The sequence below is a fragment of the Aulonocara stuartgranti genome (assembly GCF_965226115.1).
Source record: "Aulonocara stuartgranti genome assembly, chromosome: 13".
Taxonomy (NCBI): domain Eukaryota; kingdom Metazoa; phylum Chordata; class Actinopteri; order Cichliformes; family Cichlidae; genus Aulonocara; species Aulonocara stuartgranti.
Genome location: NC_138949.1, coordinates 9,009,817 through 9,033,100, shown reverse-complemented (window position 1 = coordinate 9,033,100; position 23,284 = coordinate 9,009,817). Strand labels below are relative to the sequence as shown.

At 40.3% G+C, this 23,284-nt stretch overlaps 1 protein-coding gene across 1 annotated transcript in view; it reads left to right on the top strand.

Annotated features, from left to right (window-relative positions):
* The window catches only part of dntt (deoxynucleotidyltransferase, terminal), a 108,202-nt gene extending 91,995 nt beyond the window's left edge, over positions 1-16,207 (top strand). Inside the window, exon 11 of the mRNA XM_082556417.1 lies at positions 15,917-16,207. Coding sequence (XP_082412543.1) covers positions 15,917-16,003 — 87 coding nt within the window. The 3' untranslated portion in view covers positions 16,004-16,207. The remainder of the gene's footprint in view (positions 1-15,916) is intronic.
* The last annotated feature ends 7,077 nt before the right edge of the window (positions 16,208-23,284 follow it).

The following is a 23,284-nucleotide window of genomic DNA, read 5'->3' as shown; positions in this document are numbered from 1 at the left end:
CAGTAAGGTTGCTTCCACAAATGCCCCACCGCGCTACAGATTGTCTGCTATTGCTAATGACTACAAGTCATTAGAAAAGAGTTGAGGTTAACTTATCCTGTTTGATTTCAGTTGTAGTGTTCATTATTTTCCCATTGAGGCAGCAATTAGCCCATTTATGACTTGTGAACGAACTAGAATGAACCGTGCAAAGATTCTATTTACGCTTTGTACAATATACATTTTTTCAAACAAAATGCCACAAGAAAAGAAAAAAGTTTCAAGGGTGCAGATGGACTGAATGGTTTCGCACATCTGGTTAACTTTCCATGTCTGATAAAGCTGTGCATTGCTGCCTGCTTGAGAGAAAGTGTCACTTACTTTCAGATGTTTGCTCCAGATGGAGCTGGTTTGTAAAGAACAAACGTAACAGGTAAAAAAAAAAAATCTACTGACTGAATTGAAAGACATAAATGTTCTGGTATTATAGGCTGCGATGTGTTTAGGTGCCAGTGTACATTGTAAAGTGCACTGAATGGTGATATAAGTGCAAGGGTTTGAAAAACAAGGCTTAGAAATTTATGTAAAAAGTGTTAAGCAACTCTGTTGTCAGTAGATGTAATGTGATGATTCAGCCTGTACCAAGTTCATGAAGGGTTATTAAGGAGCTATTCTGAGCACTGTTTGTTGATCAGAGTCCTCCTGCTCAGAGGTGATGCATTTTCTGTGTGCAGAACCAACACTTGGACAAAATATGGGGGGGCAAAGCAAAGATGACAAGCTACAGTTCCTCCAGAGCTCCACATGTGTAATGATGTAGGAAACAGGATGTGGTGACTGATTTTTTTTTGTCACCTTTTGGGAACAATGACACTGTATTAGAACCAGGGTGTGATGAGGAGGAATCCATTAATCCGGCCGTGCATTGAATTCAACATGTCAAATAAGAACGCTTTCATTGCTTTTAAAAGGAGTCTGCTTTGATCAATCGCACTGAGGCAGTTTTGTAATGGAGTAAAACTCTAGCACAAAAGACTCACTGCCATAAATGATTCTCCCAATGGGACTCTGAGGTACATATATGGTACTTTAAATCAAACCACTTTTAGAGGAGATAACATATTTGGCTACATGTTCTCAGATCCCAAGAGAAGAGTAGGAAACTGTACATGAGCTGCAAGACGAAGGATGGCTCGACAGCCTGTTAACTCTGGGCGTCATGATGCATAGCTCTGCATTGGATGATGAAGTGCTGTAGAATTAAACATGTTGTTTGTTAGAATCAATTGATATGCAGACTAAAGCCATGAAAATAATAGAAAATGGCTGCCTTCACTTTCATGAAACTCTGATTCTCCGTAAGCGCACGATTCAAGGCTCTGACATCCAAATTACCCTGCACTGCATGATTATGACTGACACACAATATTGCACACCTTTGACTCTCCAGTGCTACATTTACCACCACAATGATTTCCCAAAATAAAAAAATGAGTTCTATTAACAAAATACAGCAATGGGCATCTGGGAAAAATGCACACGGCAGTGCGCTGTTATAAAAACAGAACCCCGTGTGCCCTCATGCCTGATTTATTTGGTTCTCACCGCATCCAGAATCAGGCACTGGGGTTAATCACAGTGAATAATTACCCAACACTCAACAGTCCAAATTTTTCATTTTAAAGTCTCAAAAGTCGCATTAAGAATGGTAAAACATTTACATTATTGTCTAATCAGCAGAACCTAGATGTAAAAAGGGTTTTTATTAAGCCTTTCTGATGATGTCCTTGATTTTATAGAAAGAACTCAATTTTATTTCAGGTTTTCTTTCAGTATAAAGGGGGTGAGTGTGCAGTAATAATAGTATGATATTAGTAATATATAGAGTACTGTGCACAAGTCTTGAGATGCCCCTCTTTTCCTTTTTAGGAAAAAGGGAAATAGCTGCAGTGATTTATTGAAACCCACAAAAATAAATGGAAAACCAGTATGACATTTGTACAGTTCTAATGAGCTTCAGAGTAAATATTGGATATGACCATATTCTTCAACACAGCTTGAAGTCTCTTAGGCGAGCTTTTCTTGTAATATCTTTAAGTAGCTTCCAAAGATGAACTTTGAAGGATCTTCAGAAAGCATGGAGAACTACAAGACCACTTTTAGAAAGGTCTGCCGCTGCCTTTGAACTGAAAAATAAAGAGAGGACAAATAGCTCAATACTTGCATTGTACTCTACACTCACTGCCCACATCATTAGGTACTGTTGTTATGTTAACCTAAATGTCTAAAGAACCAGTCACATGGGAGCAACTAAATGCATTTAGGCATGTAGACATGGTCAAGACAACACAGTGAAGTTTAAAATGAGCATCAGAATAGGATTCAAGTGATTTTCTTTGCAGCTGGTGCCAGACTGGCTGGTCTGGTTAATTCAGACATCCCTGATCAACTTGGATTCTCCTGCACAACCATCTCTAGAATCTAAAGAGAACAGTCCAAAAAATATCCAATGAGTAGCTGATGGGTTATAGCAGCAGAAGACAACAACATGATCGGCATTTTTGTCAGCACTAAATTTGGACAACAGAAGATTAGAAAAAGAAATATTTGTTGGTCTGATGAGTCCACTGTGAAATTCAGATGGTGGGGTTAGAATTGAGAATAGATAGCATGAGACATGCTGATCCACACTGCCTTGAGTCAATGGCTTATAGGCTTCTGGTGGTGTAATGGCATACGGCATATTTTTTGGAACATCTGTTAAACACCACAACCTACCTGAGTATTGTTGTTGACCGTGTCCACCCCCTTATGACCACAGGGTTTCCAACTTCTGATGTTTGCTACCAGCAGGATAATGCACCATGTCACAAATTGTAAATTATCTCAAACCCTCTTGAACATGACAATGAGTTCCCTGTAATTAAATGGCCTCCACCGCCATCAGATCTCAACTCAGCAGAACACCTTTGGGATGTAATGGAACAGGAGATTAGCACCAACCCTTTATCACCTCACTAAATCTCTTCCACGAAGAATTAAAGCAACTCTGAAGACAAAAATGGACCCAATAAAGTGTAATATTGGCAGTGCATAATATAAGCAAAGATGGCTTGGATGCATGTCCAAAACTGTGATTAGGTATAGAGATGCTTACATGGCAAGGCAAGGCAAGGCAAGGCAAGGCAAGGCAAGGCAAGGCAAGGCAAGGCAAGGCAAATTTATTTGTATAGCACAATTCAACAACAAGGTGATTCAAAGTGCTTTACAGAGACATTAGAAACAAAAACAAATAAAAAGCATGTCTAACCTTCAGATGTTCTCTGCTTATATAACATTCCATTTTTTCAGTGTAGTGCCCAATGAAATGATTCCTGAGCTCTCGGCTCCTATCAATGAGAAAATGTGTCATAAAAACATTCTAAACAAAGCTCATATTTTGCTAATGTGCTGTTTCTAATTGACCAGAATGAGCGGATTGCTGAGTCAGCAGCATCTGATCACACTGTCTGTAGCAGGAAGCAAATTGGTCATGCTAAACCATCCCCTCGTCAACAAACCAATTAATTATTTATGGGCTTCAGTGGAGCAGAAAAACTTAATTTATTGTTATCATTAGAAGAGGTTTCTGTTTGGGTCCACATGAGGATGAGTCAAGCTACAATTACAGGAGCTGCAAATTTGTACAGTTGTGGGAGAAATCTCCTACAATTCACAAGACACCTGCCAAGTGATGAACTTCGTGTCAGTGGTTATGGAGCAAATGGAAATGACATGCCTGGCAGCAAATAAACATCAAGGAGTGCAAAGGTTGTTTTAAAATACTATTAGATGGCCAGCAGTGTTATTATTATTTGTGTGTAAAAGAAAAATAATATTTTAAATGTGATTCACATGTGGCTTGGCTTTGTTGGGTTTAGCTGTGCATGATATTTTCAGTGCCTAACAAATGTCGAGGGGCAAACTGACAGTAGATACTGGACAGAAGAAAAGAGCAAAGAAAGAAAATTAAGGCCCAACATATGTCAGACATAGGAGTCAAACCTATCACTCAGGCAGTTGCATGAGCTCAATCTCCCTTCCTAGGACCCTTGAGCAAGATCCCCTTGGCATCACACTATAGTGTCACTTCTCTGATCTCATATAAACATAATTTTTTCTCTAACCTATCTAAACAGTTTGGTTGTCAATAACTAAGACCTCAGTAGCACAGACTAGTCAGACACCCTTTGCCAATCTGCAGTCACCAGGAAAAAATGTGTATTCCCTGACTGGTTGGAGAGTGGTTGCTGAAGGTTTGCAGATAGTCAAAAATAGGTTAGTGTAACAAAAATGTCTTTGTGATTGTTATGGTCGCTTGCAGAATATTTACCTTCAAAATAAAGGTTTTAGCTTACCATCACCACAAAATCCTTCAAAAGATGCGACTTTTAGTTTGAAGGTGAAGGATACTGTTTCCAGTTTGCGTTAGATTTACTTTTTTTATTTTATTTTATTTACTTTTATTTATTTCAATATTTTATTTATTTCAATACCGCTCAGTGGTGGTGAGTAATCATAGAGAAGTCAGCATCTTGCATAGAGACTACGAGTGAACGTGGGAATCTTCTTTTATCAGTGCAGCTCCATAAAAGTTTTTACGACCACATTTAGCTAGCAACTACCAGCAATCTCCAGCAACCACTTGCCAATTGGTCAGGTGCGTCTTTCCGTAGTGATCACTAGTTTCTATGCAGTCTCTATGCTAAGCAAATTCAAAACTGACAAACTGGTTTCCTGGTACGCCTCATTGTGGCTCGAGAAGTGCAAGAAAAGCTGCTGTTTATTTTTAAAAAAATATTGCAAATCACTGAATTGTACTCATGAGCTTAGTGTGACTTTAATTAGAGGTGAAGTATTTTTAAATTTAGATTTAATATGCTAACTGTAGCATAGAAAAACAAAGGATTTTCTATGACTAAGCATGTTGCCTCTGCGGCTAAGAAAATAATTTACATTACCAGATTGTCTTTGAACATTCTCACATTTACTTGTGTTCCTAGTCAGGCTTTTGTTTGTACTGCATTCATAACTTTTGCATATTTTTGGCTTTTTTTCTCATTCGTTGCCTTTTGCCAGTACATCTGAGAGCACATTACTGTACATAAGTATTCAGTCATCTTCCGTAATGTTAAAGGCAAATATTTGGAATACTGCTATGACATTTGCTGAAGGAAATCATGCCCACTGAAGTATCTGCAGCATATTAAAATGCCTGCTTGTAAGTAGGAGGATAAATAGACAGGTTTTATAACTCGCTTGTGCTATGTGCCAGCTGAATTCTGGGTGTGAATACTATCTGTACAACTTATACTATAAAATCGTCATGCTTGTTTTTGCTTTAGGTTATTGTGAGTCTCCCTTTTAGCCTTCTTTGCCTCGTCCAACAGCAGGGATATTTTGGGTTTTTTTTAGCAATTCCTTCAGTTCGTCACCCAGTCTCCATTTCAGCTACCTGTGCATAACTACCAAGAAAATCAAAAAACATCTCCCTCTTCCTAGTTTGGCTGCGCTATTGATTTTTCCAGCTGGAATAGGCTCCAGCCCTCCCGCAAATGTGAATTGGATAAGCAGAAGAAAATGGAAGGATGGATTTTGTTTCTGGTGGCAGACAGAATTGTGTAATGAAAGCAAGGCTCACAGAGACCCTGTCTAGAGGCCGATGGTGTTATTATTTCATAGCAATGCAAACAACATTTACTTTATAATGACATGTTAAAGCAAAAAAAAAAAAAAGAGTAGAAAAGCTTTCAGTCATCTTAAAACGGGGTCTTAACATTATATCACTTTCATGCATATAGTATGTCGGCACTGTTCATGTGGATTTTTCTGCATACAGGCACTTGAGAATGTTTGAAGCTTGTTTTAAATGGGTTACGCTATCCATAAAATTGGGCAGACGTTAAATGCGCTGACTAATGATTTATCTTGCATTCATGCTGAGCAAGACACAATAGTGCTCAAGTGTAGCATTGTGCAAACATTTGTTAGAAACTGTCATTGCTACTTCCTATAATCAGTGGCAAAATAGGCAAATGGAAATATAATTTTTAAAGTGTCAAACTGCTGCTGCTTTGCAACATTGTCAGTGCACAGAAAAAAAAAAATCTTATCCAACACTTCTCTCAGACTCTTTGATGTGTCTTTTCATTGCCTTTGGGCAGCCTAATCAACTAAATAACTTTGATTTGCAAATGTTTACTCCTCCACGGGAGCAGAGAGCCATAACACCAGGGACGTCGAGTGAGAGTCCCATTGTTTCTGATTAGGAATTTATTATTTTCTACCCGTCTGCCTCTCTGCCCAGTGCACGAGCTGATTAGCAAGCCGGGGAAGGATGGGTAATGACGATAACACTAAACTCAATAGCTGTTTTATAGGCAGCGGTGCTTTATGATGCTTGCACTAATTGCTGGTGTGATTAGTGAGGTGTCTGTGCCCTCTTTGGTTGCTCAGGCTGTCCTGTGCACTGAGCTCTTGCAGACCGGAGCACAGGGGAAGTGTGGGTGTGCGGATCGTTGGGGGAGGCAGACACAGGAGCGTAATCGACTTCCCACTTTTTCTGCCCCTGTCAGCCCTTTCCCTTGTGCTGCAATAAAGACAAATTAACTTAGAGGCAATCATAGTTTTTTTTTCTTGATCTCTTGGCAATACAGTGATCTATTTCTAACTATTTCTAACTGTCAGAGAAAAGACGAAAGTGCAAATAAAAAAAAAAAAAAGCAGACTGAGAACATTAGTTGATTTCATAATCTTAAATTTATGCGGGGGGGGGAAGCCGTCCTCTTCCTTTCTGCCCTTTGAGTGTGCTTTCTGTGATGGAATCCTTGTACTCTTTATTCAAAGGTTGATGGACTCACACATTAAATTCTTTACTCTGAATGTGCTCATTGTACCATTAGAGCCGTGAAAATACAACATGGTGAAACGGATGCTTTTGAAAGCTTTGTCTGTGTCTGCCATTCAGTCTGACCTCCACACTCGTGTTCTTGATACATGGTCATTGCTCCTGCGGCTGAGCAGACAGTCAGTACTGAAAGTGAGATGACAGCACTGTCAAGTTTTGTTCAGATACATTTCCCCTACTAAAGGGCTTATACAACGTGGGTGAATTTGCATAGATTTCAGGTCGTGTTTGCATACTTGTCTGCATGACCTTTAGCTCAGTTCTCTTCTGTTTTTTTAAAGCTATTTTTCCGTCTAATAGAGTAGAGTTAGGTAAGACAATTTCCCACATATTAAATTGTTATTTATGATTTAAGTTCTTAATTGCATGTCCTAATAGCTGACATTGCTAGCTGAACAGCCATCAGTGGCTGATCAAGCACTGGGTGCAACAATCAACACCTGCACTATGAAACATTTTATGTCTGCATCAAATATTTTTTGTCAAGTGGCTCAACAAGCTGTGAAACACTGACATGATAATGCCTGTAAAGGGTTTGGTTTAAAAGCTGTGGCTTGTTTACACACTGTTTACACATTCAACTATAACTCCTCTAGATGCAACTTTCTGGCCTTATGGTTATCCAACATCAGCTTTTTTGGGACCTGGTTTTGTATTTTTTGGTGAAGCAAACCGCACTTTTCTTTTTTTAAAGAACCAACTTGCTGCCTCACTCAAATAAGCACAGAAACTAAAACGTGGTAGTAAATTTTCAGTGAGCTCAAATAGGCTGAAGCTGAAAGGAACTGGTAGTTAAGTAGTAAAAGCTTTATTTCTATAAGCAGGTCCAGCTCTTGCAGGATCTACGTTGAACTCCAACATGTATTATTTTAAATTCCATTCAAACTCATTATGGTCTGGCAGCTGGACTGCTTTGACATACAGTCGCTCCGTATGAGACTGAACTCATGTAGTTCCACTTCACTAACTCTTGATTCTTGTGTTAATCAAAAAGCGTTAGGAAAGATGAGCAGCAGGGGCTTCATTCATAAAGGGTTTGATGTAGAGCACTGTGCAAATGTCTTAGGCCACCTTTCATTTCTTTTACTAGAAAAATGGGAAACAAGTGATTTATTGAAATATGCATAAACATACATGAAAACACACTATATCAGGCAAACGCAGAGCTTACACAATTCCAATTAGCTTTATTCTTCAAAACAGACTGAGCTCGCTCTGGCAGCTTTCTCGTCATTTCTTTAAGTAGTCTTTAATAATAGTTCTCCAGGCTTCTTCAAGGACATTCAAAGCTCTTCTCTGATTGTTGGCTGCCTTTTGTTGTGTTATCTGTCAACATGATACCACATTGTTAGTCTTGACGTCCTCGTCAAGGGAGGCCAATCCATGGCTGACAGTGACTGTGTGTTTTCTATCTAGGTTTGCGTTTACTCCACTGATGCTGTGTTTGGGATCATTGTGATGCTGAAAAACGAAGCCGTTGCCAGTCAGAAACTTTCCATATGGTGTTACATGATGAATCAAACCTGATTGTACTTTTTCACATTCAAAATTCGATCAAGTTTGACAAGATCCCCAACACTACTGGCTGAAATGGAGCCACAAATGATGACGGAGCCTGTTTTACAGATGGTGCTTCGGATAATATTTCTACCATCTATCTTTCTGCAAAGCTAACTGGCCCTCAAGTTAAATTAATATAATAAATAATAATAAAAGAATACGATCTTATTTAAGCTCTTAATATAATTCTAATGGGGAGAATACAAGCTAAGAAAAACTAAAAGGGAAATACAAAAGAAAGCTCCATTTACTGTTGCCTGTAATGTAGATACTTTATACTGGATGACTTTGGCTTCACACCAAACAGGAAAATAAGAATAGTCAAAGGTTAAAGTGAGATTTGGCAGGTGTGGGATCCGTAAGAATGGTTGTATAGTACTAGTGTTGTGTGGGGAAAGAAATCACTTAGAAATGGGCCACAATAATTTCTATTGTGTGCTTTAATAGATTTTTTTTGTGTGTGTACAGGCTGTGATAGGTGAGCTGTACTCCTGCACTTTGTGTAAAGAAATTCAGCAAGATATAGGCAGATGCTACACGAGCTATTGTGGCTAATTAATCACTGCTAGACAATATGAAGCTAGTATAAAGGTGGAATTCATTGAGTTTATCTAATTATCATCTTAAATTCAAATTGGTGTCCGTAACCATTGAAACCAAACACTGATCATGATCACACCACAGCTTCTCTACACCAGTCTAAAATAGTCTCTAAACTTCAGCACAGTACTGAAAGGTGACCAGTGTAGCCTGTGTTGTATTTTCATCCAGCAGTAAAATATTCACTTTTCAAAACTTTTCAGACTTCAATTTGTTTTTCAGGATGTTTCACAATATGAAAAAACCGTCTACAACACATCACGTACTGATCCATTACTGTATATGATAAAAAGTAAACTCTAAAATGAAATCAGAAATTTTATGCATGCTTTAAACTTCCAGTCTATAAAATGTGACTGAGCAGTCTTCACCTTTAAAAACAAACGATTTTCCTCTTTCTCCATCGCTGAATGAATTTATGTCTCATTTTCTTCTCTCCCTGTGAAATACAACAGCTATGGCTTTAGCTAGCATACACAAACTGCACATAACCCGTTTGTTTGTTTGCTGATATTTGTTGAGCCGTTTGAAAAAGCTTCGTTTATTCCGGATCATTCCGGCCCATTTCAACTCCATCAGCTCCATAGTGCAATAAATAATGTATAAATTAGGTATTCTGTGTCTCTTTCATCTCTGTGTCTTTTATGTCAGTCATGCGTAATAAGCCCTGATAATGGATACACCAATAGGATTGTCTTTTATATATTATTGTTCCCTCCATTTAGGTTCAATCGATTTGATGTTTTTAAAGTGCACAATAGTCCGGAAAAATGACTTCCATCAGATGTGTTGAATGTAAAATAACAAGCTTGTTGTAAAAATGTAAAGAGTAGAAAGTACAGATATTTGTCTGAAAATATAGGAAGTAAAACTGAAAAGTTAATATAAATATTCAAGTAAAGTTCAGATACCTGGAGATTCTAACCTAATATTTGTACTTTATTACTCACCACATCTGGTTTTAAGCAAACAAGATGAAGTACACATTTTAGAGCATATGCAAATGAGTTCACTTGATGAGGTAAAGTTATTGGATGTCCCTAACTTTGAATATTTTACTGCTGGTATGTTGTAGCTGTGGAGGTTTTTGATTTTTCAGTGGTGAGACTATTGTTCCAGTTCGGAGTGATATTGAGCTTCCTTCATGATTCTGTCCTTTGGATGCTTGCTGGCTGGGTAGGTGTGAACAGCTATCCAAGTTTTCCCTCGTCTCTTTGTCTCAGTGTCTCTCGGTCTCCCTTTCTCTCTTTGATGTGTCAGTTGAGTAAGGCCGGAGTAGGGCAGGCAGCCATATCCATCAGCTCCATCCATCAAGCAGTGGGACGGGTGGCAGAGAGAGGATGACGGGCAGCAGAGAAGGGGCAGATGTTTTGCAGGAACTGATATGCTCTCACATCCATGAGGGATGTCATTACGCGGCCGACAGAGAAACATGTAGCTGATTAGCGCCTTATTAAGTCAAGGACACTGGCTCGCAGTAACATACACCGGTGCCATTTTGGCTTGTGGTGCTGATGGCTTGCCAGTCACTGACAACATGAGTGCCTCAGACAGATAACCTCTCTTTCTAATTAACTGCTTCTCTGTTCTTCAACTCCAAGTTCCTTTTTTGTCCATCAAGCAGCTCTGGAATAAAGCTTGCCATTTCAAGTATTATTTCCTTTTTCTTGCTCAAATGGAAGAACCCAGAGGTGCACGAGGCTTGTGGATTTCTCTCTGAGAACCACACTGTGTTGTGGTAAGTAAATAAAGCAACGTCTCCCTGAGGGCGTGTAAGGATTGTAGGAACTGAGAAAAGTGGACAGTGCAGCTTTAGCCCTGATCCAGCACAGTGGCTAAAATGATAATGTTGAGAATCTCATCTGTGTCTTGTGTTTTCTCCTTTAGTCGGATCTTTCGAGTTGTCCTCTGTTTCCTCTCGACAATAAATCCTGCCATGTGTTGTTAGAAATATGTATTTACTTCAAATCACATTGGCTTTGTTCAGCACTCTCCTGTCATGGTCCTGGGCCATGTGGGCCCAGTATTCTTAGTTTTCATGTATTTTTGTATTTTGTTCTTTATTTAGGCCATGCTTCCTGGGTTGATCTGTTACGTTGTTCCTTATGTGTTTTCCCTTCGTGACTCTTACCCCCTGTGTGCCCCTCTGTGTATTTATGAGCCCTCGTCTCTCTTTGTGTTTTATTCTATGTTTTCCCCAGCCCGTTATGTCTGCGTTCTCCCCGTGCTCTCTCTCCTCCTGTTTGAACCTCTGTGTACTTCCTGTTTTACTTTGCCCATCTCCCATCAGTGTTACGTTCACTCCTGCCGTGTCTTGTTATGATTATCAGTGTCACCTGTGTTCCCCGTGTGCATCCACTTCCCCTGATCATCCCTCATGTGTATTTAGTCTCTGTGTTTCATACAGTCTGTGTCGCGTCGTCTGTGTTCCCACCCTCCATGTTTCCATGCCCGGTCTGTTGTATTCATAGCCTTACCTTAGTTCATTCCCAGTTTAGGTTTCTGTTTAGTTATTGCTTTTGAGCTGCCCTTATTCTTGTTTGTTTCTCTTGCGTTACCAGCCACAATAAAAGGCTCGCTTTTGTTTAAAGTTTACTCCCGTGTCACTCGTGTCCGCACCTGAGTCCTCCACGCACTCTCCACACGGTCTGTCACAGCGGACCGTGACACTCTCCTTTGTTCTCTCTTTTCTTCTCCTGCCTCTAAGTTTTTATCAGCTGTATGTTTAATACACTATAGCTTGCCACATCATAAACTGCAGCGATGTGCGTCTGCATTTCATGTGTTTTGAGTGGTTAGAGCAATAAATGGGCTCAGGGTTATGAGAACAGTGAAAAATACAGGCAATGGTGGACTGGTTAATGGGCCTCAGGATGGCTTTACTGAAATGTAATACAGTTTCACCAACAGCACACTTTTATTTGGGAAAGAGAGATAATATTTCTTTGGACAGTGCTGATTAAATGTGTTGTGCAAGAGAAAAAATGAGTGCTACTGAAGAGACTAGCCACAGATATTAATCTAATTTTAGGAAACATGATTATTGAATCTGGACTTGTTTTGCCCATTTTTTTTCAATCATCCCCAAGGTACTGCAACATCAAGACCAACAACACAAGGAACTAAAGATGTCAGAGGATAATAGATGCTCCAACCTGACTAAAAAATGACAAATGACTAAAAAAATGACTAAAAAGAGAAAATGTGTCTTTTTTCTTGTGCGCTTGCAGTAAAATCTGCTGATTTTGGTCTGTGTGAAGGGAGGAGGACGGCGATTGAGGGGTCTATAACTTTCGGGGAATGGACATTACTTTTATTTTGTTGAATGCACGAAAAGACAGGTGATGCAAACTTCATCCATCACAGAAACAGCTACATTATTTTATTTTACCGTCAGGCTCAGTCACTGCTGATGAGTTCATAGTCTCAGACATTCATCTGAAGTTAGAGCCAAAAAGATGGATAATTCAGAGTATGGCTCAACATGACAAGCCTCCAGTCTGTGAATGTAAAGTTGGTGCTGTGGTGTCTTAGGTTTTAGTTGCACAGGCTTAGCACCATCTGAAACTACAGGTCATGACGGAAAAAACTTCCCAAACTGGATACAAATGGTTGCTGGTAGTCACTGTGAAATCAATTGCTAATGTCCCATTTATGCAGGCCTAGACTTGTCAGTGACCCCCGGTAACCACTGGTTGATAGGAAATTAAATCTGCAGCCAGTTGGAGAGTGGTTGCTGGAGATTGCTGGCAGTCACTGGCGTAAAACTGGTTACAATAAAGGTACAGCATCAACAACCTCTGCAATCACTTTGGCCACCTGTAGTTTGCATACAGCACACACATCTTTTCAGCAGAAGGGCACAGCTTCCACTTTTAATTTCTGATTTTCACCCTGTAGTTTCACTACAGCTCAGAGAGTCAAAGGGAACGTATTTGCCATGGTGCACAAAGTTTTTGATGTAGCATGCTCTTTGCCTCTAATTTCACCTGGCAACTGCCACTAACCTCCAGCAATGTCATATGGTTGGGGAATCTGCATATTTCCCCTTTAACTGGAGGTTGGCAGCAGATAGATGTTGAGTATGGTTTTGCTGGAAGTTTCTTCCTCTTGAAAATAAGTTTTTTTTCACACTGTTGCCAAGTGCTTGCTCATAGGGAGTCGTCTGATTCTTGGGGTTTTTTCTGTATTATTGTACGGTCTTTTTCTTAAGGTGACTGTTGTTGTGATTTGGTGCTAAATAAATAAAATTGAAGCGACTCCACATATCTTACTTGCAGTCTATGGTTAGCTGAGGATCATAGACTGCAAACCACTACTGAAAATTTATACTGTAGATCAGTGAAAGGCAAAAACATTGGTATACTTTTTTTAGTGCATTATTTGACAGTTGGGTAATCACAGTTTTCCAATGTGCACACTGACACTTTAACTTCCAAATAGAGTGGCTAAGGTGATCTATTTAAACTGCTTGTTTTCATTTTAAACTAAACGTGTCATTTGCATTATAAATAACGAGCCATTATAAAGGGAGCTGTGCCTTATAGTGTTTTCCCTTCTCTTCACTTCCTACTTGCTGCTCTCAGTTATCTCTGCCTTTGGCTGGCTGTGGGAGCTGACTTGCTCTTGATTTTTCCACCATCTCTCAGCAACGTGTCAGGTCCAGTTTAGCACTTGAGGGCAGAACGTGTCAGAATCACAGCCCCCTCTCTCTCCAGGCTGTCTCGAACCCAAGGTGAGTCAGGCCTTGTCACCACTCCTATAAAGACATAACCCATCACATGGCGCTGGTAGATGGCCAGTAGTTAATAGCCCTGTTGTGATTCGCCAGGGAAAATACTCATCTGCTGAAGAGAGCAATCACTTAGAGCAAGGTTGGGGTTTTATCACTAGCATCCCCAGGCTTCTACCTTTCTACCTATAAAACCCGAGAGCAGTCAAATGGTGGAAGTGGAAGCTAAATTGGCTAAATTGACCGCGGAGTCATCATTTTGCGTTTCTACCTTTAAAAGCCGGAGAGCAGTCAGTCAAATGCTGGAGTCGTTCATATGTATATTAGGTCGTTACCTAGGAATTCTGGAGGGAGGGGAGTGGGGGTGAGTGATTGAGGGGGTGGGGGAGTGGAGTGTTTCAGTTTGCCATCTTAGGGAGAAATCAACACATGTCCTTTGTATGTCCTTTGTTGCTGACATTTATTGATAAAAACAGTACAAAAAACCAACCATTTGTACACATATTTACAAATGGCCTGCTGAGTGGTGCATGGAGCATGTTCATTGGTTCATGGACCTCCCTGAACTAATGGCATTTATGGCAGCAACAAAAGCGGTGAGCTTCCTTTTGTGTTTCATCTTGATGCATTCTCAATCATCCAGGGAAACAAATCTCCAAAAGTCACCAACTTGGAGTGTTTCAGTTTGCCATCTTAGGGAGAAATCAACACACATGGGTGTATGTCCTTTGTTGCTGACATTTATTGATGAAAACAGTACAAAAAACCAACCATTTGTACACATATTTACAAATAATGATAAAAAGTGAGTGAGTACATTTCAACATTTTCAGTAAATGCCATTAGTTCAGGGAGGTCCATGAACCAATGAACATGCTCCATGCACCACTCAGCAGGCCATTTGTAAATATGTGTACAAATGGTTGGTTTTTTGTACTGTTTTTATCAATAAATGTCAGCAACAAAGGACATACAAAGGACATGTGTTGATTTCTCCCTAAGATGGCAAACTGAAACACTGAAACACTCCACTCCCCCACCCCCTCAATCACTCACTGAGTGATTGAGGGGGTGGGGGAGCTGCTAAAAGCGGTGAGCTTCCTTTTGTGTTTCATCTTGATGCATTCTCAATCATCCAGGGAAACAAATCTCCAAAAGTCACCAACTTGGAGTGTTTCAGTTTGCCATCTTAGGGAGAAATCAACACACATGGGTGTATGTCCTTTGTTGCTGACATTTATTGATAAAAACAGTACAAAAAACCAACCATTTGTACACATATTTACAAATGGCCTGCTGAGTGGTGCATGGAGCAAGTTTTGGGTGGCTTGCGACCTAAAATCCAAGTACACAGATGCAAAAAAAATCAGGCCACTGTGCGATGTGTTCACTGCTACAGGTACACATGTGGTAAATGCAGACGACAGATACCGTGGCAGTGCCAGGATTGTGAGTGATTGCTGAAAATGTTGAAATGTACTCACTCACTTTTTATCATTATTTGTAAATATGTGTACAAATGGTTGGTTTTTTGTACTGTTTTCATCAATAAATGTCAGCAACAAAGGACATACAAAGGACATGTGTTGATTTCTCCCTAAGATGGCAAACTGAAACACTCCACTCCCAAACCCCCTCAATCACTCACCCCCACTCCCCTCCCTCCAGAATTCCTAGGTAACGACCTAATATACATATGAACGACTCCAGCATTTGACTGACTGCTCTCCGGCTTTTAAAGGTAGAAACGCAAAATGATGACTCCGCAGGGGTCTAAGGTAGAAAACCAAAATGACTGCTCTCCGGGGGTCTAAGTGTTATGGGTTTAGAAGGGAGGTGGATGCTCAAATGTAAATCTGCAGAATCACAGCATGTCTGAGCTTTGGCACACACTAGGCGAATAAAATCTTAAATCGAAAGACAGCTTGTGGTGGAGATATGAGTTGAAATACAAGCACAGTTGAGGCTGTGAGCGCAAGGCACGAACATTTTGTGGAATGGCGAAACTTCAAGTTGAGAATCCACGGATCTGCACTGGTGACTTAGAGACAAATTCCTGCACAAGTCACTGACTTTGTGTTTGTGTGTCCTCTCTCTAGAAAGAGTTCCTGGCAGCTACAACTGAAAAGGACATCTTTGCCCATCTGGGTCTCGAGTACATCGAGCCTTGGCAGAGAAATGCGTAGGCCTCCGCTCCTCCTTGGCTGGATGATACCCTGTGCATACATCAGTGTTTATCCCATCTGCTTGCCATTATGTGGCTCTCCTGTGATTCACTTTCAAACTGCTTTTGATTTCCATACACTTTTGTGTTGTTGTTGTTGCCAATATTGTTGTTGTCTAGATTACATGACGACGTGTGATTCATAATTCTGCTTATTCACTATTGTCTGCCAGCAAATAAACATTCTCCTGTACCATTCACAGGCTCCTGTCTCTAAGTGTTGTAATCATAGGCAAGATAAAAAGACTAATCAGTCAGTATGAATCGCCTGGGGTGCCTGTGAGGTGCAGGAGAAAGGGAGCCTGAAAGAAACAAGGCAGTAAAGGGGGTGACCACTGAGAAAAAGGGAGGGAGAGGAAGAAGACAGGAAACGATGAGAAAAGTGAGGGGGAAGGGAGCTCTTTGTCGAGCAAAATGTTGTAATCACCCTCCTCCTGGCAGGAAAGTGCTCAGTGTGAAGCTGAGCCAGGTCTTTGGGGGATTGAGAGGCGGGTAATGAGCTTCAGCTAGAGGAGCGTTCTGCGTCGCCATTTAGCCTCCATTTAAGCCTACGTCCACTGGAGATCATTTAGCTGGCATTCCCCTATCCAAAGACCAGTCGTCTCCTTTCTTTGTTCCCCGATGAATCCACTTCCCCAGATGCTTGGCTGAAATTAGAGGCAATCAGCTACAGTGGGAAATCAGGAAGAATTCAGAAGGAAGGTAAACGAGCTTGCTGAACACACAAATGGAGTTTGGCTGCCAAAGCGATTCTGTCTCCCCAGCATCCATTATCTTATTGCTTTGACTTTGCTTATGTTTTATGTATGGCGGTTGTTTATCAGGATTTGTGTCCTTTTTTCAGGACGGTGATCCTCTAATGAAGAACCTTTATTGATCCCCGCGGGCTGTTTGGGTACATCTGATTTGCTCCTTTAGTGATGACATGACCTGCCCTGCTGTTCATCCCCCAACCCACTTTCCTCTTGATGCTCAGCCTCCGGTTTATCCCAGGATGCTGCAACAAGAGCAGAGACAGATGAGAGCAAAGCATTCTAGTGAATCACCCTATTTAAAGATTTTTAAGTAGAACAGTCCGGCGCTTTGAGGACTTGACCCAGGCCTCCCCTTCTCCCACCTCTTTCTACTTTCTCCCTCTTGGCCTCTGTCTTTCTCTCCCGCTGAGCTGCTCTTTCAACCTTGCTGACACAAAACAAACTCTAAAGCTTCTGAGCTGCAGCGTTAACCAGATGGAACAGGCTCCCTGATCTCCAGGGTTATCTAATGTTTTCACTTTTAAAACGAAGGCGGATCCCCTCTGCCCCAAGCCCCACAGAAATCGTCTCTAAATTTCTCTAGAGTAAAATAAAAACCAAGCTGACCTCAATAAATGTACATTTGTTCAGCTCTCTTTTTCCTAATTGTTGTTCAAGTGCAAATTGGATCTTCTGCTACTTTCACATTAAAAATTCACAAGTGTAAAGGGATTAAAAGGCTATAGTTCTCAATTTAACAACAGCATTGTTGTTGTGCTCTCAGAAGATCTTAAACTGTTTGCAAAGCTGAAAAGCAAAGATTTGAGTACAGCGGGGTAATGCTGCGTGCTCCTATAAGAGTTAATTTTCTGTGGAGCAATACAAGGTCTGATCAAAAGTTTCTTAAAAAAATCAAAACCCATACCTGATTTAAATTTAAAAATCAGTTTTTCATTTCTTTGCACACATATGGACGACTTCCAGTGCTTCTGTTATATTTGAAGTGCTCCCTGGAAGTCTAATCACTTGTATGAGTTCACCTGCAACTTTGCAATGGTCCTAATCAAACAGCAGTTGCACAGTAAATGAAAGAGTCAGCAGTCATGTGATAAGAGCAGCATGAGCTAGTTGTTTTTTTTGACATGAACATTGATTTTGCACAGTAAATTTGTCCCCAGAAATCAGGCTACCTATTTTCTACCTGGAGCAAAACAGTTCACATATGGCCCGCATTGTGGAGAGCATCGTGTGTACCCTCTTACATTACTTTGACCTATCAAACATAAACAGTTTACCACCCAACCAGAAAGCATGCTTTGGTCCTCTGCGTCTTCTCTTCCTCCAAAATAAATAATCATGTCAACAACTTCCAGTTTCACACCTTCCACTGGGTAAAAAGTAGAAGCTGCTTTGGAAGATGTATGAGGAGACTACTTTGAAAACTAGCTCAACTAAACAGTTTTTGTTTAGTCTGGTTCTGCAGGAAGTTTCTTCCTGTTCAAAGGAGGTTTTTCCTTCCCACTGTTACCAAGTGGTTGCTCAGAGGGGGTCAATTGATTGTTAAGGTTTTCTCTGTATCATTGTAGCATCCTTACCTTGCAATATAAAGCACCTTGAGATGACTGTTGTTGTGATAAATATATAATATTATTATTATATATGAATACAACTGAACTGAACTGAATTGAAACTATGAGTGCCTAAGAATAGACTTATGGCTCAAGTATCAGTCCAGTCAGGTTATACATAATTTAAGTGCATAGTATGAATACACCATCCAGTCATAGGGTGAGAGGCAGGGTACACCCTGGCCAGGTTAACAATCTTTTGTAGGTCTAACACAGACAGACATAACATGACCGTCTATGCTCACCTTCACGCCCACAGCCAACCTAATCCCATGCATTCATTGGACTGCGGGAGGAAGTGAGAGTACCCGGAGAAAACTGAAGAAATACCCCATAGATGCCAGTTGTGTAGCATAAATGTTTCCCACCTGTCATGAGCACTTCACAGGTTGGGGTTTTGTAGTATGAAGTTTTACAATGGGGATGTTGTTTATATGATAAATCAGTAACAGTCTGCCCAGCTTGTTTGACAGTGTAAATGATCATTTCATTATCTGAAAAAATCCTGGCATTTATAGCTGAACCGCCACAGAATGAGCACAGCCAGGTGACTGACAGATTTTACTATAAACTCTGATATAAGGCAAATTTCTGACCAGTCCATGAATTGATTAAATATGGACAAGGATATATTAGCCATATTTAGGATGGTTAAAAGATTAGCTGAAGGAAACTATTACACACCACTGCACAAATTTAAAAAATGGAAAAATTCACAAAGTAACACAGGAGTGTTCTGACAGCTTGTATTAACTAGCTATTGTCCAAAGAGACTGATTTTGCAAAGGTCCAACCCTTAAACCTCAGATCTAGCTAATTTGTTTATTCATCACTTTCAGCCAATCGCATGTGGCCATTTTCTATGCAAATTGTCGCCTTTGGCTCCTCGCTGTCTGGCAAACACTGCCTTTTTTTGCATGCTTGATGTCTGAGGTCTGACTGAGATGACAGATGTGTGAATAAATGAAAAATTGCTTGCCCGAATTTGCATAAAAGTGCTTGATTTGCTGACAAAAACGTATTTTGCCATCCAATCGGTTTTCATTTCTACCTATGCAATCATTTCCATTCCCCAGTTTTCTCTCGGTGACATTCCAGCTCCAAACACCTTCAATCATCTCCATCTGACACCCATTCTTTTAAGTTGAGCAGATCCATCACGGCACAGGAGCTTTGTATTGACATTTTGATGGTATATGCCAGCCGGGTCTCATTCATTTGCTGCATTGCAGCCCAACTCCTGACTTTAACTAGCATGTGCCTTGTAATACATTCATGGATGGATTACTGAATGGACTCTTTGAAAGAGACAAAGAACTAATTTCAACAGTGCAAAAACTATCAGCAAAGACACAAAATATCAGATGGGCAGGGAAAGTGCAAACAAAAGAAATGCATTGGAGCTATAAATGATCAAAAAGTTAGAAACACAAGCTTGTTTTTAAAGCCCTAATGCCATGTACAGTATGAGTGTAGGCCAAAACCCATTATAAATAAAAACGTCTGCAACTTTGAGTCTGGGTGTCTTCCTCCTAGTGGGCCTCCTTCTTATTCATGTCTCATAAGTCATCCATGGATACATTACAATGTAAATTGACATTGGGTCATTCTACAGCTCTACCAATTTGTCACTGCATATATGATGAGGTTGGCTGTGAGAGCTGATGATATTGCATAGATGGGGAGTGCTCAAAGATTAATGGGTGACTCTTTGAGGAGGACACATGTACCTGGGGGAACATCCATCAGCCATAAAGCTTCCCTGGGGATGGTCTTGAGATAGAATATGAAGTGCCACTCTCATCTCGGTTACATGACAAAAGGTCACGATGTGTAAGTGTGTGCACATCATGTGAATAATCATGTGGACACATTCCTCAGAGGTGAGAGCAAGCATCTGTGGATGAAATGCCAGAAACAAAAAGAAAGAGCTCTTTGATTATCGTCCACAGCGTTAATCCAGCAAAGAACATCAGTTTTCATCACAGTTTGAGCCACTGGCGCAGCTATCCTTTCATGCCAGGCATACAGCAACTGAAAAGGAGAGGACCAAAATAGATCAGGACCAAACACTGATAACGTCTGAGCTGAGCTCCTTGAGCAAACTTTCTCTTGTATTGTATCAGAAGACAGTGATTTATTGGCTGTGCTGTAGGGGCTTGAATGCAAGTGTTAGGGCCAGTCAAAGCCAATGGGGGAAGGTGACAGAATAAGGACACTGTGTATCCTTGCCTCTCAAGGCCTGTCACAACGTCAAATCAGCCGATGCATGGCAGTGGCCGACTCTGAAACATTAAAAAAAAAAAAGAAAGAGTGAGAAGAGAAGAGCACTGAGACATCTGCATTAAACAGACATTAGAAAGACTTTTAAAGGCCGCCATCATGATAAACATTTCTATTTTAAGCTAATACTGTCTGGCAAGACGACTGGTTCAAACTGGATTTGAATTTCTCCTGAGTTTCTGATGAAAATGAGCAATTTTAATTTGCTTTAGAAAAACAAATGAAATTGGAGACGTGGGTGATCAGCAGAGATGTTTACGCTGGATTCTTGGGGATAATTTCCTCGCAAAGGCATACCCTCCACTGGTGTCACAGTGACTTTCAGCCTCCTTCAGGCTTATAAAATCAAGAGTGATGCACAGAGAGCATGAGAAAAATCATGCACTCCCTCACAAGAAACTTTAATTCGAGGTGACCCGCTCCCTTCATGATAAATGACCTACATCCTTGATTTCTGGGAGGGCGGACGGATTCGGAGAGTGTGTGTCCTCCTCCACAGGTGGCAGAGGAATGGGAGGAGAAGAGGAGGATGAAGAGGAGGAGATTAGCCATCTGCTGCAACATGTCACTGCACTCCACTCCATCCTGTGCTTTCTGCTTTGTGGCAAACAGGCGTGGGAGAGAATCTCATCTGTTTGTCTTTCTATGCATTTGCACATTTTTATATTTGTGTGCACACACGCACGCAGTTTCCCTTACAGTGAATGAAAGTCCTTCCAAATGGTTGTTTACATCAGCATTTATGAATGCATATATGAGGACATCCACATGTCAGCCTGTGTCTCTTTGCTCTTTGCTTTTGTCTGTCTTGTAAAGATCACTGATGTATAATCTCTGCCAGGGTGCATCTGTCACTAACTAACGGAGAGCAACATTTTGCTACAATGAATTAATAATTCTCATTGTAATTCCAGAAAAATAAACTGTAAGCATCTATGTTGTAGTAAATGTACAAATGGAATAGAATAAGCCTGTAAACTAATGATAGGAAGTTTAAGTTAATTATGGCCTTATTTAAAGATGCTAATACATTATATACTATGATGGCTGAGAGTTTAGATGCACTGCAACTGAAGAAAACCAGCTAATTGAAAAATTCTGCATAAGCACACAAAACAATGGAAGTAGACAAGCAAAACAAAAGAAAAGCAGAAAAAGAAGAAGCCAAACACAACTGAAGACAATAATGTGCCGGAGGAGCTGTGGAAGTGACAAGCTAACAATAACGGTAAACATGCAGCTACAGTATTATTATATGAATCATATGATTAAAACACACATTACCTTGCATCATTTTCTCCCTGACAGCACTGATGAATCCACTATTTCCAAAATATGTGGTCCATAACTGTAAGATGACACTGATATGATGGTTATGTGCATGTTTTACATAAAGTCTATAAATATATGCAGTTACCAGTGGTATGTAATACTGTAAATTTCAGGATTGATACCAAATAAATTCAGGGTCAGTGTTGCCAATACCAATACTTTTAACTTATGAATGCAGCGTATGTAGGGGAGACCAGTGTGTCCTGATTTTAGTGATGAAATATTATCGATTTGGAAATTCTAAATACATTTTAATAGCAACGAAATCACTGTGATTTTTACTTTCCACATAATTACACACCTTTAAGCTATTCATCTGTTTCCAGCTATTCACCTGGGCTTTTGTTTGAGAGCTGGAATGTAAATGTGTCTGTCTCTAAAGCACTTTGGGTCAGCTTCTGTTATTTAAATGTTCTATAGGCTATAAATAAAACAGCCGTGACAGTCAACACAAAAAGGTTCAGACATTTTTCACAGAGTATCCTTGAGGTATAGTTTTTAATTTAACATAATTCAGTGGACTACATACTGAACTTAGAGGATAGAAACAAAGTATCAATCCTATCAGACTAGTATTTTTCTGATACCAATACCAGAGTTGACGCTATCAATATTTGGATTGATCCACCCACCTCTCGCAGTTATGGCCACAGTGATATTTCTATTGGTCAGAGCTCACTTCTTTTCAACAACCCTGAGCTGTGGCTGTATATTGGACTGTTTTCATTTGACTTTCACACCCAGTATATCAGCATTTTCACAGTGTTAACTTAAGATGACCTGAGACTCACTATATATTGGTCTATAGTGATTGGTTAGGAAAAACTGAAACTCTTCCCTCATGCAAATGAGCTAGAGTATCAGACTGAAGATGGAAATGGAGTGGGAAAAACAAATACTCTTTCTATACTCAATCTGTGGTGTGAAATCACAATTTGCACAGCATATACTGGAATTCTTGCAGCTTTTGCTCCAGTCCTGTCAGACCCATTAAAGGCTATCTGCCAACGTGATTGAAGGGTTTGGAAGGAAAAAAAAATCACCCACATTTGGTGGGTGGCGGATGTGGAGCTTACAAGATTAAGGTAGTGCAGGTGAGTGTGTGTACGTGTGTGTGTGTGTGTGTGTGTGTGTGTGTGTGTTGAATTAATGTTGCTGCTGTACTCGTAATAGTTACAGTAAACTCTCTGGTGTACCTGTACTACTGATGATGCTGAGGGAATGGAAGAATGAAGATTAGAGAGATAGGTGATTTGGGACTGTTCC